This window comes from Oncorhynchus kisutch, linkage group LG5, assembly GCF_002021735.2.
Source record: "Oncorhynchus kisutch isolate 150728-3 linkage group LG5, Okis_V2, whole genome shotgun sequence".
In the NCBI taxonomy this organism is placed as follows: domain Eukaryota; kingdom Metazoa; phylum Chordata; class Actinopteri; order Salmoniformes; family Salmonidae; genus Oncorhynchus; species Oncorhynchus kisutch.
Window position 1 is genome coordinate 55,301,239 of NC_034178.2, and position 18,934 is coordinate 55,320,172.

Genomic DNA, 18,934 nt, shown 5'->3' on the forward strand with positions numbered 1-18,934 from the left:
CAAATGACTGATGATTGGCTGAGAGAAATTGATGATAAAATTATTGTGGGGGCTGTCTTGTTAGACTTCAGTGCAGCTTTTGACATTATCGGTCATACTCTGCTGCTGGAAAAACATATGTGTTATGGCTTTACACCCCTTGCTATAATATGGATAAAGAGTTATTTGTCTAACAGAACACAGAGGGTGTTCTTTAATGGAAGCCTCTCAAATATAATCCAGTTAGAATCAGGAATTCCCCAGGGTAGCTGTTTAGGCCCCTTGACTAATGACATGCCACTGACTTTGGGTAAAGCCAGAGTGTCTATGTATGCGGATGACTCAACACTATACACGTAAGCTACTACAGCGACTGAAATGACTGCAACACTCAACAAAAAGCTGCAGTTAGTTTCAGAGTGGGTGGCAAGGAATAAGTTAGCCCTAAATATTTATAAAACTAAAAACATTGTATTTGGAACAAAACTCTCACTAAAACCTAAACATCAGCTAAATATTGTAATAAATAATGTGGAAATTGAGCAAGTTGAGGTGACTAAACTGCTTGGAGTAACCCTAGATTGTAAACTGTCATGGTCAAAACATATTGATGCAGTAGTAGCTAAGATGGGGAGAAGTCTGTCTATAATAAAGCAATGCTTTGCCTTTTTAACAACACTATCAACAAGGCAGGTCCTACAGGCCCTAGTTTTGTCGCACCTTGACTTGTGTTCAGTCGTGTGGTCAGGTGCCACAAAAAAGGACTTAGGAAAATTGCAATTGACTCAGAACAGGGCAGCACGGCTGGCCCTTAGATGTACACAGAGAGCTAATATTAATAATATGCATGTCAATCTCTCCTGGCTCAAAGTGGAGGAGAGATTGACTTCATCGCTACTTGTATTTATGAGAGGTACTGACATGTTGAATGCACCGAGCTGTCTGTTTAAACTACTGTCACACAGCTCGGACACGTATGCATACCCCACAATACATGCCACAAGAGGTCTCTTCACAGTCCCCAAGTCGAGAAGAGACTATGGGAGGCACACAGTACTACATAGAGCCATGGCTACATGAAACTCTATTCCACATCAAGTAACTGACACAAGCAGTAAAATTTGATCTTAAAACAGATGAAAAAACCACCTTATGGAACAGCAGGGACTGTGAAGCAACACAAATATTGGCAGAGACACATGCATACACACACGCACACACACACCCATGCACGCACGCACGCATGCACACACACACACACGCATGCACGCACGCACGCACACACACACACACACACACACACACACACACACACACACACACACGCACTATACATATACACAGCTTTAGTACTGTAGATTAGATATGTGGTAGTGGTGGAGTAGGGGCCTGAGGGCACACAGTGGGTTGTGAAATCTGTGAATGTATTGTAATGGTTTTAAAATTGTATAAACTGCCTTAATTTTGCTTGACCCCAGGAAGAGTAATAAATACTAATCCAAAACTATTTCATCTTGAGCTCTTTCCCGAACACTTCCTTTATGTACCCTACCGCTGTAGCTTGTCATCATTGACCCCTGACTTACTCGCGAAAGATATTGTCACCATAGTCTATTTGTAAAGACGGAGAAATCAGTTCAGAGTCGTACAGTCTGAGACTCACTGCCTGTTTTATTAGGATAATACATTTCCATTCCTTGCGGCCCTTCCATCACCCCTTCTGGTCCTTCCTGCCCAGCATATACACACACACACACACACACACACACAAACAGATGTAGAGCTTGATGTTAAAAAACTTCTCTGCTCCGGGAGCATTTAATCCAAACACCAGATTTCAAGCTGAAAGAAGTAGAGAATGGAGAGAAGGAGGAGAAGATAAACAGATGAAGATAAACAGATAGGGTCATTATTCACATCTGCCGTGACACTATGGCAACAGTGTGCTCTGTCTCTTATTGGTCATAGATAAGGCGGCCTGGCTGGCCATCAGAGAGAGAGAGAGAGAAAGAGATGGCTGGGTTGCCCATTTGTTAACTAGTCCTTTTGTAAGTCTGCATGTGATACAGGTGGGTAATACTACAGATAAATTGGCAAATTGTGAGGGTGAGTTAAGTTGTTGTTTAGTAGCCTAATATACTGATGAGTTGTAGGCCATAGAGTAGCAGTGTATCCTAATATACTGATGATTTGTAGGCAGGGCCGGCCCTGGACCCTTTGCCGCCCTAGGCGAGATGAACCCCCCCACCCCCCCAAAAAATATAGAATTTTCAGGGAATAATGGACAGGAAAATAGGCATTCTTACCATATTTCTTAGTGTCCTACCAGAGTTTCTTCTTTGCAACGCTGTTTGCAAATAATTACATCTTAGACATCCTTATGAATCTAAGCATTGCACTTTCAAAAGTTACCTTTTCACCCAGACAGAGCAGAAAAATGTAAGCTTCAACTGCTGGCTACTCATCCATTGCATAACCCAACAACAGAAGTGTTTCCCTAAAGGCTGCCTGGGTTTAAACAAACATCTCTTTTCAGAAATTGAAATGCTCAATTGATAGGGACAGAATGGCAAAGTACTTTTTTTTCTCCTCGAATATTATAGGCTGCAGCTCAGCTTCAGAATGTCATAGATAGGAATCAATCTATCAAACCAATCTATCCCCATATGCATCGGAGTCATGTCTTTCTCGGCCACTTTAGAGCTTGTTTTTACCATTAGGCATCAACGAGTTAAGCATTGTTATAGAATGCTTGATATAATCTGGATACGTTTCATGTATTTATTTCAAAATATAAAGCAAACAATACATATCCTTTTCTTTAACAAAGGGTATGTGATACCATCACTAAATTCAATCCCTGGTTTTAACCAAACACACCAAGACCTTCCCAGATACCGAGGTATTTAATCAGTGCATGCAACAGTATTGTATTTGGCTATACCGAAATCTATGAATAGCATAATTGTGTCTGTCAAACAGGTAAGCTTTCCACTTATTTTTTGGAGTAGGAAGAAATAGGCTCCAATTATATATGTAATTCTATGATTATGCCCATAGAAAATGTTGGTGCACACGTGCACATATAGGAGGTCCCTTACCAGGCAGAAGGGAATATTAGACTTTAACTCCTGCATTTGAGAGTTACAATGTTTCTATCACTATGCAGCAAACTGCCTATAGTAGGAAACCGAGTGTCTTATTCATAATATGCCTCCTGTTATCACACATGGCACGATCCCATAATTGTTACAATAAAGATAACAATTTTATATAACATTTTTAACACATATTTTTGTATTCCCGTAGAACTGTAAAAAATAGTAAGATAATTTGAGCTTCAGGAAGAAGTGCTTTCATAAATACATGGCAGGCCTCGTTTGGCTGGAGCAGTGTAAAATAAGCTTTATTTCAATGGCCCACGCTTAACGAATTTTGTTTATTTACATATTGAATTTGATTGTCCAACATCAGTTTCAGCATTTATTTATTTAGTCTCTGCCTAAAGCCGCTTTCCTCTTCTGTGGTGCTGCATTGCAGTCAGTGATGTTTTCTCTCGGTAGCTGCCCATGGTCCTGAAATCAAATCATCTGATAGAGACAGAGAGAGATAGAGGGGAGAGAGAGATTAGGATGTAGTCTATTTAAATTGTAAAAATACAATTTAAACAGGTGATAGATAATTGAATAATCTCTCATTATTGAGTACTCATTCATGATTCCATCAAAGATTCCCAAGATTTCCACAAACTTCAGAAAGTTCCCATTATTTGGCTCATTCAGCCTGTCGGTGGTCCCACATAACGCAATGTTCTGGGTGGCCATTACGCGTATCAGGGCTATGAGCCTCTGCAGCACCTGCTGCCAGTTGAGAGTCTCTCCGTCAATCGCCCGTTAGGCTTGGGACAAGAGAGTTTGCTTGGACACGAGCCTGATCTCCAGCTCCTTCCACCTCTGGAAACTAACTTGGTGGTCATGCAAATTCTCATGTGAGCTGAGGAGGTGGAACAGATTCTTCCAGTCCCTGCTTCCATCCCTGACCAGCGCAGATTTGCAATACTGTTAAAAAAGTTTGCAGCAAAAACAGAAGACTGCATTGATAGGAAAGACAAGCAATGGTCTCTCCACTCTCTCCCTGTTCGCCATCCTCCTATTGTAACTTTCGATGCCCCTCATCTCTTGGGAAATTCCCGTCTTTATCCTGATGTGGCCCAGCATGCACTAACATATCCTGTAAAGATCCATTCATATATTGTGGCCACTCACCGGGATCTCTTTTTTTTGTTGTTGTCTGGAAGTCGGATTTAGCAGCAGCACCACCACTGTCAACGGGAACGAGGAGTGACGAATCTGAGCCCGGGTCCAAGATAGCAGGGTCTTTGCCGGCATTGTTTGGAGGTGTGGCTAGGCCTAGTGCAACCACTTGTCCTTTTCCAGCCAGAGAGCTGTCATCATCGGTGGAAGTGCATGGCTCGGACTCCTCCGGTTTGCCCTCTTTGCTGCTAGAATCAGCGAACGGGGGGGGGGGGGGGGGGGGTCATTGTTCTCGCGCGAATTAATGGCCTGTCCTCGGAGGCTTGTCATTCTCCACACCGGCTGATGGACATTGCTCTTTTCTCATTCGTTTTAAAAAATAGATTTGTTTAGATAGATTTTGTCTTTTAGATATGGTAGCAAATTGTTTCAAAACTCTATTGCTTACTTTTAGCAAAGATTATATCCATTATTAGTAACTAGCTAACATTAACAGGCTAGGTTAAGCTACTGCCTTAATCACTAATCGTCTTTGTCACTGTCACTCCTGCTCCCGCTCTTCCCCCCTGGTGCTTGAGTGTACCAGGCTCCCCAGCATTGCGCACTCCTGCCACCATCATTACGTACGCCTGCCTTCCCCCCGTCACGCGCATCAGCGATTATTGGACTCACCTGGACTCAATCACCTCTGTCATTACCTTCCTTATATATGTCTGGTTCTTCGCTCTGTTCCATGCTTTAGCGTGAATTGTCACACAGGAAGTATGGTGAAGCCAGGTAGGAGACCTGAGACAACTTCCTGTGCTTACCGTAGGGCGAGAGAGACCGGGCAGGCACCGTGTTATGCTGTGGAGCGCAAGGTGTCCCCAGTGCGGGTGCATAGCCCGGTGCGGTACATACCAGCTCCTCGTATCGGCCGGGCTAGAGTGGGCATCGAGCCAAGTGCCATGAAGCCGGCTCTACGCATCTGGTCTCCAGTGCGTCTCCTTGGGCCGGCGTACATGGCACCATCCTTGCGCATGGTGTCACCGGTTCGCCTGCACAGCCCAGTGCGGGCTATTCCACCTCGCCGCACTGGAGGGCGACCGGAAGCATTCAACCAGGTAAGGTTGGGCATGCTCGGTGCTCAAGAGCACTCAAAAGCACTCACAAACTTCTACAGATGCACAATCGAGAGCGTCCTGGCGGGCTATATCACCGCCTGGTACGGCAACTGCTCTGCCCACAACCATAAGGCTCTCCAGAGGGTAGTGAGGTCTGCACAACGCATCACCGGGGCAAACTACCTGCCCTCCAGGACACCTACACCACCCGATGTTACAGGAAGGCCATAAAGATCATCAAGGACAACAACCACCCGAGCCACTGCCTGTTCACCCCGCTATCATCCAGAAGGCGAGGTCAGTACAGGTGCATCAAAGCTGGGACCGAGAGACTGAAAAACAGCTTCTATCTCAAGGCCATCAGACTGTTAAACAGCCACCACTAACATTGAGTGGCTGCTGCCAACACACTGACTCAACTCCAGCCACTTTAATAATGGTAATTGATGGGAAATGATGTAAAATATATCACTAGCCACTTTAAACAATGCTACCTAATATAATGTTTACATACCCTACATTATTCATCTCATATGTATATGTATATACTGTACTCTATATCATCTAGTGCATCTTTATGTAATACATGTATCACTAGCCACTTTAACTATGCCACTTTGTTTACATACTTATCTCATATGTATATACTGTACTCGATACCATCTACTGTATCTTGCCTATGCCGCTCTGTACCATCACTCATTCATATATCTTGATGTACATATTCTTTATCCCCCTACACTTGTGTGTATAAGACAGTAGTTTTGGAATTGTTAGTTAGACTTGTTGGTTATTACTGCATTATCGGAACTAGAAGCACAAGCATTTCGCTACGCTCGCATTAACATCTGCTAACCATGTGTATGTGACAAATAAAATTTGATTTGATTTGATTTGATTTGAGAGCTCCAGTGCGCCTGCACGGTCCGGTCCATCCAGTACCACCTCCACGCATCAGCCCTCCGGGGAGCACCAGGCCTACAGTGCGCCTCGTCTGTCCAGCGCTGCCAGAGCCTTCCTCCTCTCCAGCGCTGCCGGAGTCTCCCGCCTGTCCAGCGCTGCCGGAGTCTCCCGCCTGTCCGGCGCTGCCAGAGCTTCTGCCCTTCAGTCCAGAGGCGCCAGAGCTCCTCCGTCCAGTGCTTCCAGAGCTTTCCTCCTATCCAGCGCTGCCGGAGTCTCCAGTCTGCCCAGCGCCGCCTGAGCTACCCGTCTGCCCAGCGCCATCAGAGCCGCCAGTCTGCAAGGAGCCGCCAGAGCCGGCAGTCTGCAAGGAGCCGCCAGAGCCGCCAGTCTGCAAGGAGCGGCCAGTCTGCAAGGAGCCGCCAGTGCCGCCAGTCAGCCAGGAGCCGCCACTGCCGCCAGTCAGCCAGGATCCGCCAGTGCCGCCAGTCAGCCAGGATCTGCCAGAGCCGCCAGTCAGCCAGGATCCGTCAGAGCTGCCAGTCAGCCAGGATCTGCCAGAGCCGCCAGTCAGCCAGGATCTGCCAGAGTCGTCAGCCAGTACGGAGCTACCCCTCTGTCCCGAGCTGCTTCCTCTGTCCCGAGCTGCCCCTCAGTCCAGTGGGGTCATTTAGAAGGGTCGCCGTGGTTAGGAGGCCACGGAAGCGGACAATGAGGCGGACTAAGACTATGGTGAAGTGGGGGCCACGTCCAACACCAGAGCCGCCACTTTGGGGGGGGGGGGGGGGACTGTCACACCCTGACCATAGTTTGCTTTGTATGTATCTATGTTTTGTTTGGTCAGGGTGTGATCTGAGTGGGCATTCTATGTTGGATGTCTAGTTTGTCTGTTTCTATGTTTGGGCCTGATATGGTTCTCAATCAGAGGCAGGTGTCAGTCATTTGTCTCTGATTGGGAACCATATTTAGGTAGCCTGTTTTGTGTGGGGTTTTGTGGGTGGTTGTTTCCTGTCTTTGTGTTTGTTGCACCAGATAGGGCTGTTTCGGTTTTGCCACATTTATTGTTTTGTATTATGTTCATGTTGAGTTTACCTATTAAAAAACATGAACTATAACCACGCTGCATTTTGGTCTGCCTCTCCTTCCCAGGTGGAAAGCCGCTACAGTTGTAGGCTATAGAGTAGCCGTATTTCATTATATACAGTTAAGCTAACTTGCGCTAATGTGATTAGCATGAGGTTGTAAGTAACAAGAACATTTCCCATTACATAGACATATCTGATATGGGGTGAAAGCTTAAATTATTGTTAATCTAACAACACTGTCCAATTTACAGTAGCTATTTCAGTGAAAGCATACCATGCTAGTGTTTGAGGAGAGTGCACAGTTATGAACTTGAAAATGTATCAATAAACCAATTAGGCACATTTTGTCAGACTTGATACAACGTTTTTAACAGAAATGCAACAGTTCATTGGATCAGTCTAAAACTTTGCACATACACTGCTGCCATCTAGTTGCCAAAATCTAAATTATGGCTGGGCTGTAATAATATATTATGGCCTTCTCTTGCATTTCAAAGATGATGAAAAAATAATAATATATATTTATAAAAATACGTTTTTTTCTTTGTATTATCATTTACCAAATCTAATGTGTTATATTCTCCTACATTAATTTCACATTTCCACAAACTCCTAAGTGTTTCCTTTCAAATGGTATCAAGAATATGCATATCCTTGCTTCAGGTCCTGAGCTACAGTCAGTTAGATTTGGGTATATCATTTTAGGCGATAATTGAAAAAAAGGGTCAGATCCTTAAAATGACTAAAATGTCAACTTTGTGGGAGGCAATGGGCTCTTTTAGAACTGTCATACTGGACTAGCCTCAATGAGGCTGTGGCTAACTTTCAAGTAACATTCCATACAGACGCACGCACACACACCAACGCACAATGTATACACAAACAGATAAACAAACACAGGCACAGACATGTTTCACACATGCTCTGGAGAGATGGATTATCTGCAGTGATACTCCAGCAAACCCCAGGTTAAAGCACTGCTGTTGTTGGATAACATCAAGGTCAGATTAACAGTTACCTTGGGATCTATCATGGGCATTATCATTGGAATTCATTTGAATTTGAATACAGTTGGAATCTTTTTGAACAAAGCTACCTCTACGTAGGCTTGTTTGTTCTAAAATATACACTCTCAGTGTTTTTTTATTTTTTATTATTTATGACAAAAAAACACAAGGAAGGGGTAACATTAAAGTATGTGTTTGTATTCAACCTTTTAGATAGAGCGAATAAAACAGTTATGAAATGTATAATTTTTTATTTTAACCTTTATTTAACTTGGCAAGTCAATTAAGAACAAATTCTTATTTACTTATGGACGACTCTGGACCAGTTGGGACTCCCAATCACAGCCGGTTGTGATGCAGCCTGGATTCGAACCAGCGTGTCTGTAGTGACTCTTAAAGCATTGAGATGCTGTGCCTTAGACCGCTGCGCCACTCGGGAGCCGAAATGAATTTGGAAATAGGATTTTTCTGCGACTTTTCAGGCTCTCAAAGATATTTCCATCCATTGTTTGACTTTTTTATATTTTGGTTGAAATGTCAGATTGTTGTTGCCATTCTGCTGGCTAAGCATTATCTCTCACTCTAACGCTCATTCATAGCGAGGAGGCAATTGTAGTCAGATAAGTGGGTCATGAATTAATAACTGTTCCAAGTCAGTCCCTCTTCATTAGGCTGAACTCCTACCCAAACACACAACAACTTGTGTAAGCTTTTTTATTGTGTGGTGGTTGATTGGAACCAGGAACCTTGTCTTCAAGACTACGCATTTTTATAATGCATTCAGAGTTTTTCTTTAATACTACTCTTCTCAATTTGTCCTCAATAAATTTGAATCTAGGTATGTGTCAGATGTGCAGATCTTTTCAGAATAACACACGACAGCAAAAAACGAATGTGCAAATCACACTAGACAATAAAGTTGTTTGTTGTTTGTTTTCCCATTCATGGGGCTCACAGAGCCTCTGTTTGTCCTCCTCTTCTCCTCTTCTTGTATTTTAATGTTTAAGGATTCTTGGAAGATTAGTCCAAATGGGGACTAAAAGAAATCCAAATCAAATCAAATCTCCTGACATCTCCACTGATACTTGCTCACATATTGTACTTTACAGTCACTTTGTATGAAGGCGTCTGCTACATAGCGTATATCATTGACACTGATAATGTCTTTGATAATGACCCTGAGTCTCAAATGGCACCCTATGAGCCCTTGTAAAAAGTAGTGCACTATATAGGGAATAGGGTTTGATTTGGGACGCATTCATTCTCTTTGTCGCAAATCGTCCACAATGATAACCTCTCTCTCTCTCTTTCTCTCTCTCTCTCTCTCTCTCTCTCTCTCTCTCTCTCTCTCTCTCTCTCTCTCTCTCTCTCTCTCTCTCTCTCTCTCTCCTCCAGATCCTAGCCATCATCTCCATCCTTTTCATTGTCCTCTCCACCATCGCCCTGTCCCTCAACACCCTGCCTGAGCTGCAGGACACAGATGAGTTTGGCCATGCCTCAGACAACCCCCAGCTGGCCCACGTAGAGGCCATCTGTATAGCCTGGTTCACTATGGAGTACCTCCTCCGCTTCCTCTCATCCCCCACCAAATGGAAGTTCATCAAAGGTGAACACTTCTGTTTTTAATGTACATTTAAGATGTGCTACCTTTAGTGTCTGTCTGTGTGTCCACTGTTGTGTATTTATTGGTGTTTTATATTTTAGCTGGTGCAAACAAATTTCCCTGAGGATGAATAAAGTACTATCTTATCTTTAAGGTCCCCTGAACGTGATCGACCTGCTGGCCATCCTTCCTTATTACATCACAATCTTTCTGACAGAGTCCAACAAAAGTGTTCTACAGTTCCAGAACGTCCGGAGGGTGGTTCAGATCTTCCGGATAATGCGCATCCTGAGAATTCTGAAGCTGGCACGTCACTCCACGGGGCTACAGTCTCTAGGTTTCACCCTGAAGAGGAGTTACAACGAGCTGGGTCTACTCATCCTCTTCCTAGCCATGGGCATCATGATCTTCTCCAGCCTAGTCTTCTTTGCCGAGAAGGACGAGGATGACACCAAGTTCAAAAGTATCCCTGCCTCCTTCTGGTGGGCCACCATCACTATGACCACGGTAGGCTACGGGGACATTTACCCTAAGACTTTGCTTGGGAAGATTGTGGGGGGTCTCTGTTGCATTGCAGGGGTGCTGGTGATAGCCTTGCCCATCCCCATCATCGTCAACAACTTCTCTGAGTTCTACAAGGAGCAGAAACGTCAAGAGAAAGCTGTGAAGCGTCGGGAGGCACTGGAGAGGGCGAAACGCAATGGGAGCATTGTCTCCATGAACATGAAGGAGGCATTTGCCCGCAGCGCCGAGCTGATGAACGTGGTGGTGGAGAAGAGCGAGAGGCTGCTGACGCAAGACAACCACCTCTCACCCAGCCACTGGAAGTGGACTCCAAAGCGGACTGCCAACGCCTCAGAGACCAGCTCGGCCCACTCCTTCAACCCTGTGGAGTCCCAGATGGGTTCCCCCAGCAAGGCCAGGGCCTCCAGTCCTCAGGGGCTCAACGCTCAGAAGCTGGAGGAGATGTATTACCAGATGGCCAAGACCCAGTCACAGCCCAACCTCAATGCCAAAGACAACAGCTCCAGGGCTGGCAGACAGAGGGATGAGATTGAGCTGGGAGCCATCCCTGGAGGTCCAGGGGACCCTATGCTAGGGGGTCAAGAGGGCGTGGGGGACATGAAGAGCCTGTCTAGTATTGACAGCTACATCAGCTGTGCTGCAGACTTCCAGGAGAATCCACGTGGTGTCTACCCCCTAAGTCCAGCCTCCGGCCTGGCCCTCCTTGCCCAGGAGACCAGCCGCTTCTCCCGTATCAGCCCAGCTACGGCCCTCTCTGGGTGGGTCAGCACCAACCCTGGCCTCCAGACCACCCTGGAGCATGAGTTTTTTTCTGCTGCAAAAAACGTAGTCTCGGACAACACTCACAACTTCAACAAACCTTTGAAAGGTGGCAGCCACTCCTACAAGGTGAATTACCAGAGCAGTGGAGGGGAGTCGGGGCCAGGACCAGGTCGGTTGCCCAGCAACGGTGATCCTCTCTCAGGCATCTCCATCCTGTCTGACCGCTCCCTGCTCAGCCCGGAGACGTCCAACTACACCACGGCCAGTAGCAGGACCCCACCCAAGTCTCCGGACAGCTCCACCCTGACCACGGCCCCGACCTCCACCCCGGCTGTCTTCACCTTCCATGACTCCTCCATCAGTAAGTACATTGACGCCGATACAGATGATGACGAGCACCTGAGGGACATGTCGGATGCCACAAGCCCCCCAGAGTGCCTGCTGGCCAGCTCCAGTGCCCCCAAATGCAGCCGGAACATCAACAGTGGCTACAACCATAGAGGCATCAACCACCTGGCATCAAGCACCACCCAGCGAATGCTGGGGCAGAACTGCCTGTTCCCCAGCCTGGATGGGGGGATGCGGGGGAGCGGGGGCCACATGGAGAACAATGTGGTGCCGGAGCTGCCCCGCAGGCCCAAAGGGGACAGAGGAAAGTCTAGTACCATTGACCAGAGCCTCTGAGCTGCAGAGGGACATCCAGGGACATCCAGAGAGACACGGACTAGCCGTGTGAGGAAGGCGGAGAAAGAGAAAGGGATAGAGAGATAGAAAGAGAGAGAAAGAAAGGGAAGGAAAGAGAGACACACTGTGCCAAGTCCCTTTACAAACTAACAGAAAGGGTCAGGAAATGAGAGAGATTCAGGGCAGAGTTTGGGCTGTGGTGTGGTGTTGAATACTCTGGGAAAAGACTTGTAGAATAGATCGAGAACACCACTCTCCCTCCCTATTAGCCACAGTACACTAGCTACCACAAAACTGGGCAGAGCACTCCCAGGGACCCATCTGAGCAGGGGCCGCACAGGGAGATGTGGGAGTAGGTCAAAGGTCAAACCAGAGCATGCTGGGATGGGAAATGGTCTGTTGGTTGGGGCTGTGGTGGTTCAGGTCAATTCATTGGCTCTGGGGTAGGGGGAAAGAGGTGAGGCAGAATGGATGAAGGGGGGAACTGGGAGGCGGGGAAGAGCAAGGAGAGATTCATGTTGTGAGCATAGGGATAGAAAGACAATCATCCCCTATATTCTCCTACAGTTCTACCTATCTCAGGTGACCACTGTCCCATTCATGCCTGAGCCCCAGCCCAGCTCACACTGTAGTAGGGATTCCAGAAGAGGAGTTACGGTAGACTCCAATAAGCTACTTACTAGTGCCCCCCCAGCCCCAAACCTGGCCTTAGTCATATGTGTGTGTGTGTGTGTGTGTGTGTGTGTGTGTGTGTGTGTGTGTGTGTGTGTGTGTGTGTGTGTGTGTGTGTGTGTGTGTGTGTGTGTGTGTGTGTGTGTGTGTGTGCATGTTTAAAGGATAATTTGTGTATCCACATTTTGAGATTGTCTTACCTGATTAATTTATTTTTATATAGATAAAGGAGGTTACCTATATGAGTCTTGGATTTACTAGTCTGTTGTGTCATGACCATATCTGTTTGAGTATTTCTGTATGGGATATTTCTTCTTGTCAGACAGTTATTGGAGATACAATCCAGACTTTTTTAGGGGAAACCAGTCTGTGAGTCTTGTTCTTCTTGGTACAGTTTGTTTATCTCGTGGTGAGAGTAGAGTACCACATCTGATCTTCCATTTCTGTCTGTGAATATGTCTTGATTGTCTGTTGTTTTGTGTTACACTGAGTTTGAGTCAGAGGGGAATGGTTGAAAGAATCTGTACATTTTGGTATGAAAGTGAGGAATCATAATCATCCCTGAAGATTTGTGCACCAAGCACACATTTAGGAGAGCTCTGCTCCAAGGCATTCATGTACCGAACAGCCTGCCGCTTCCTCCTAGTCATACCACCAAGACACAAGGGTTCAAAAGAATCGCTTCAGACGAAATGCTGAGATGTGCAAAATAAAAATAACCTGTTTATTTTTGTGGTATTTTATAAAGAATGTGGTGAATGGATTTATGAATTTATATTTCCAAATGCAAGCAAACATTTAGGATATATGCTCATATTAAAACAGTGTGAAACATTGATACACAGCTGCCCCAACATGCATCATCATCATTTTCCTTTGAACAACATAAAAAGACTGAGTGTTGAGAGAAAGGGTGGAGGGGACTGAGTGTTGAGAGAGAGGGTGGAGGGGACTGAGTGTTGAGAGAGAGGGTGGAGGGGACTGAGTGTTGAGCGAGAGGGTGGAGAGGACTGAGTGTTGTAGAGGAGGGTGGAGGGGACTGAGTGTTGAGAGAAAGGGTGGAGGGGACTGAGTGTTGAGAGAGAGGGTGGAGTGGACTGAGTGTTGAGAGAGAGGGTGGAGGGGACTGAGTGTTGAGAGAGAGGGTGGAGGGGACTGAGTGTTGAGAGAGAGGGTGGAGGGGACTGAGTGTTGAGAGAAAGGGTGGAGGGGACTGAGTGTTGAGAGAGAGGGTGGAGTGGACTGAGTGTTGAGAGAGAGGGTGGAGGGGACTGAGTGTTGAGAGAGAGGGTGGAGGGGACTGAGTGTTGTGAGAGGGTGGAGGGGACTGAGTGTTGAGAGAGAGGGTGGAGGGGACTGAGTGTTGAGAGAGAGGGTGGAGGGGACTGAGTGTTGAGAGAAAGGGTGGAGGGGACTGAGTGTTGAGAGATGGTGGAGGGGACTGAGTGTTGCGAGAAAGGGTGGAGGGGACTGAGTGTTGAGAGAAAGGGTGGAGAGGACTGAGTGTTGAGAGAGAGGGTGGAGAGGACTGAGTGTTGAGAGAAGGGGTGGAGGGGACTGAGTGTTGAGAGAGAGAGTGGAGGGGACTGAGTGTAGAGAGAGAGGGTGGAGGGGACTGAGTGTTGAGAGAGAGGGTGGAGGGGACTGAGTGTTGAGGGTGGAGGGGACTGAGTGTTGAGAGAGAGGGTGGGTGGGAGGACTGAGTGTTGAGAGGGGGGGAGACTGAGAGCGAGATCCTACATGCGGTACTCCTTGGGTACAAGCCATAAATTCATCCAGAATGCTATCTGAACAGCATATTAATTCATAAAGGGAAGAGCTTACGTAACCAAACCTGGTTATAGGTTTGGATTGAAGTTATTTGAGTGCGTCTGCATTCATTCACACAGACATTAATACATTGAAGGCCAGCTGATACACAGGTCTTATATGGCAGACATCTTCACGATAGCTCCAGCCCAGTTTCCATAGTAACAGGCTCTCTCCTGGCAAGGCTGATACCAGGGCTGCGTAGCTCTGCTAATTTGGGTGGGTAGTCTGATTGTATCAAAATGCATGCATTCTCATCCGTTTATACAGTTTGAAAACTCTCAAACATACTGTAGTTAGTACACAGGTATGTACATAGATAAATATCCCTCATGAAGCCACAGCTCCGCTGCATTGTTCTGTAATTCAGATACAGGCATAATGCAATCCTAGTTTTGAATATATCCATGATAATCCTATCTGAATAATAGACATCACAGTGCATACTGTAGATATCGTATAAAATCATAGACAGATCCACAACACTGTCCACTTACACGTCCATGTGCTTGTCCTTTGCTCTCTTTCGCTCTGAGAAAAGGCGAGAATTCTGCATCCCCAGAGTCACATGTATCACTCCTGTCCCTGTCTGAGCTGGATCCGAGCGAGTGGAGCTGAGGTGTGAAAGGAATAGCAATGACTGCGGAAGGGGCAGAACCTCTGAAAAAGTGTGTGTGTTGATAATTTCTAAAGGGACTGCTGCTCAGCCAAGCAGAGAGCTAGTGATTAGAGCTGTGGTTACTGCTTAGTGGAGGAAGTTGAGCTGCTTCCAGTGTGTGTGTGTGCATATGTTCGTATTGGACGAGATAGTTATGATCTAGAGGGTGTATGTCGTTTTCAGCCCTACAGACTTGCACCTGTTATCATCAACAGTGATTAGTGTTACAGTAATATCTGGGGAACACCATTTGCCTATATACTGAGCACTGCTTTTTCACTGGCTACAGTTTTTCTCTCTGCCTGTAGAGCTCTTCAAGGCAATCTCTACCTTCACATAACACTCTAGTTCATAGTCTATTTAATGACAGTAGTTCACGGCCTATTTCATGTTTAGGCCTAAACAGTCACAGTGGTGTGCATGCGTGTGTATGTATATGTTAGTGAGAGAGAGAGAGAGAAAGAGAGAGAGAGAGAGAGAGAGAGAGAGAGAAAGAGGAGATATATAACTAGACTTCTACTTTGTTTGACAATGTTAACATGAATGACTTTAGCTGTAGGGTGGACATACAGTACAATGTCACAGGTTTATTTTCATTGTGTTCACAATGCATTTCAAATCCTCCTTCAAATCCTTCCTTTGACTGCCCCGGTGGTCGAATTAGCTGTCATCTGTAGAGCGCTGGCTTCTCGTGCTCGGTTCTGGTTTTGAGCATTGAGATATGTGGTCCTGTCCCCTATGTTTTACATTACCATACATCAATGTATGCTTTCACTGTAAGAATATATTGTGAGGGTCAGGGACCGCTTTTTCATGGACACTCTCTCTTTAAAGAATGATGACAATCAAATCCTCATGAATAGACATGAAATAAATTGTAGCATTGTGAAGAGAAGATCCAAAGGAGAGTCATAGGATGGACAGAATGACTGGATCCTGTCATGGACAGACATTCAGAGACATACAGGTCAAGCATCTACTTATAGCCTTTATATATTTCTGTTTTGGTAGGAGGGATGACTCTGGAAAATATTCTGACAAGGTCAAATTTCTTTACTAGTATACTGTGACCGCTGACTGGTATGTTTTAAAAAACGATTTTCTACATCAGTCCTCTCTTCCATCTCCAAGTCACCCAACATCCAAATGTCCTGTAGTACAGTGTTTCCCAACCCTGGCACTCCTTTAGCTTCTACTGTGTTCCTGTACAAGAGGATTTCTGGTGTCAATGGATTTGTAAATGTTATGGTAAAATGAGAAAGCATCATCAAGTGGCTTCTTTTATTTCTCTTTTTTTTTTTTTTAAGCTATGAAAAATGTACAATTAGGAATTTGCCAAATGCAATTGAAATGTGTTAGATTTCAGGGTTGGGGTCCATTTGAAATGCTTTGGTAAATTAGAATTAAATTAAATAATTTTATTTGAAATTTGAAGAGAATATGATGGAATAAGATGGAATTGATTCCAACCTTGCCGAATCCACCAGTCATTGTAACATACACAAATTCCAGGGAAATTGTGTATGTTAAACCTCTTCTTCTACTGTTTGTAGGTCTCTAGGCTACTGTTTGTAGGTCTCTAGGCTACTGTTTGTAGGTCTCTAGGCTACTGTTTGTAGGTCTCTAGGCTACTGTTTGTAGGTCTCTAGGCTACTGTTTGTAGGTCTCTAGGCTACTGTTTGTAGGTCTCTAGGCTACTGTTTGTAGGTCTATAGGCTACTGTTTGTAGGTCTCTAGGCTACTGTTAGTTTTGTAATGTTTCTACCTGTTGTCTTTCCTATGCTGTAAGTTGTTTCTGTATAAATGTTCTGTTGTTCTATCAATGCATGTTGTAACTTTGGAGCCGTGACTGGCTGTGAAACACACACACAACTCCGGTTTACCTGTCCTGTAAAAAGTGTCTCAATGTCCCAAGATCTTTCTTTACATTCCGCTTAGATGACTGACAGTTAAATAAAATCAAATTAATTCATGGTTTTGTAGTCCAGACATGTATTCCAGGCATTATTGAAGGCTTTCAGTGATACAAAGAAAATTTTAACTGACAGTTACATACTCTTAGGAAAGAAGCAGATCTACAATAGCATGTTTCAGAAGGAAGATTCTGTCCAACCAGAGAACAAAATTACCCAAAACACCCATATAAACAAGACTTATATGTTGGCAGAGGTTTCATACCAATTTTTATGGGAGATATTGGTACAGTCTGGTCCATATGCATGTACACACTGTCTGAGTGGCATTCTGATTATGCCTGATCCCTGTGCTGTCCTGTGTCTGTATGTCCATGAAGAAGAGGTAGACAGTAACCCAGGGTTATATTAAAAGGAAGGAAGGAATCAGAGGAATCAGAGGAATCTGTCCAGGGTTATATAAAAAGGAATCTACCCAGGGTTATATAAAGAGGAAGCTGTCCAGTGCTAAATAAATAAGAAGCTGTCCAGGATTATCTGAAGAGGAGGTTGTCTAGGATTATCTGAAGAGGAAGCTGTCCAGGATTATATGAAGAGGAAGCTGTCCAGGATTATCTGAAGAGGGAGCTGTCCAGGATTATCTGAAGAGGAGGTTGTCCAGGATTATCTGAAGAGGGAGCTGTCCAGGATTATCTGAAGAGGAAGCTGTCCAGGATTATCTGAAGAGGAGGTTGTCCAGGATTATCTGAAGAGGGAGCTGTCCAGGATTATCTGAAGAGGAAGCTGTCCAGGATTATCTGAAGAGGAAGCTGTCCAGGGTTATATGAAGAGGAGGTTGTCCAGGATAGTATGAAGAGGAAGCTGTCCAGGGTTAAATAAATAGGAAGCTGTCCAGGGTTATATGAAGAGGAGGTTGTCCAGGGTTATATGAAGAGGAAGTCCAGGATTATCTGAAGAGGAAGGTGTCCAGGATTATCTGAAGAGGAAGCTGTCCAGGATTATCTGAAGAGGAAGCTGTCCAGGATTATCTGAAGAGGAAACTGTCCAGGATTATATGAAGGGGAGGTTGTCCAGGGTTATATGAAGAGGAAGCTGTCCAGGGTTATATGAAGAGGAAGCTGTCCAGGGTTATATGATGAGGAAGCTGTCCAGGATTATATGAAGATGAAGCTGTCCAGGGTTATATGAAGAGGAAGCTGTCCAGGGTTATATGCAGTGGAAGCTGTCCAGGGTTATATGAAGAGGAAGCTGTCCAGGGTTATATGAAGAGGAAGCTGTCCAGGGTTATATGAAGAGGAAGCTGTGGATGGTGGGACAGGAGCAGGAGTCTAGTCTCCCAACACGTCTCCACACAACACGACACCTGGGGTTCCCCACTGCCTGCCACTGCTGAGACTGCCTGCCACTGAGAGAGGGGGGAGGGAGAGAGAGATCAAATCTGAGAGAGAGAAGGGGGGGGGGTTGGAGAGAGAGAGAGAGAGAAACAACTGCTGTTTACTAGACAGACTCGTCTAGACTAAGCCTGCCACCTAGTGGCTGAAATCTAACTCTCCAAACAAGAAATACAATATTGGGTTAGTATGTAAACATTATTTAAATATTTACTACATATCTATAGACTCTCCTCTCCTTGTGTGCCCAGCCTGTCTTACCTCTCCTCCTCACCGTCTCCAGTGCAGTGTCTCTGCCCGGCAGCGAGGGCAGGAGGCTGGCACTCCACACACACCTGGTGGCCTTCCTTCAGGTATTGCATCCAGCGGGTGTGTGGCCCCACACTACGCTGGCACCAAGGGGTCAGGGAGGTCAGCTGGAACTGCACACAGTGCCTGGATATGCATACACACACACAAACATAAACAAAAGCATATATAGACGTCACATTCACATTTTTAATTTAACCTTTATTTAGCTAGGCAAGTCAGTTAAGAACACATTCTTATTTACAATGATGGCCTAGGAACAGTGGGTTAACTGCCTTGTT

At 45.4% G+C, this 18,934-nt stretch overlaps 1 protein-coding gene across 1 annotated transcript in view; it reads left to right on the plus strand.

Annotated features, from left to right (window-relative positions):
* The window catches only part of LOC109891607 (potassium voltage-gated channel subfamily B member 1-like), a 77,731-nt gene extending 63,957 nt beyond the window's left edge, over positions 1–13,774 (plus strand). The window contains 2 exon segments of the mRNA XM_031825438.1: positions 9,723–9,933; positions 10,085–13,774. Coding sequence (XP_031681298.1) covers positions 9,723–9,933; positions 10,085–11,901 — 2,028 coding nt within the window. The 3' untranslated portion in view covers positions 11,902–13,774.
* The last annotated feature ends 5,160 nt before the right edge of the window (positions 13,775–18,934 follow it).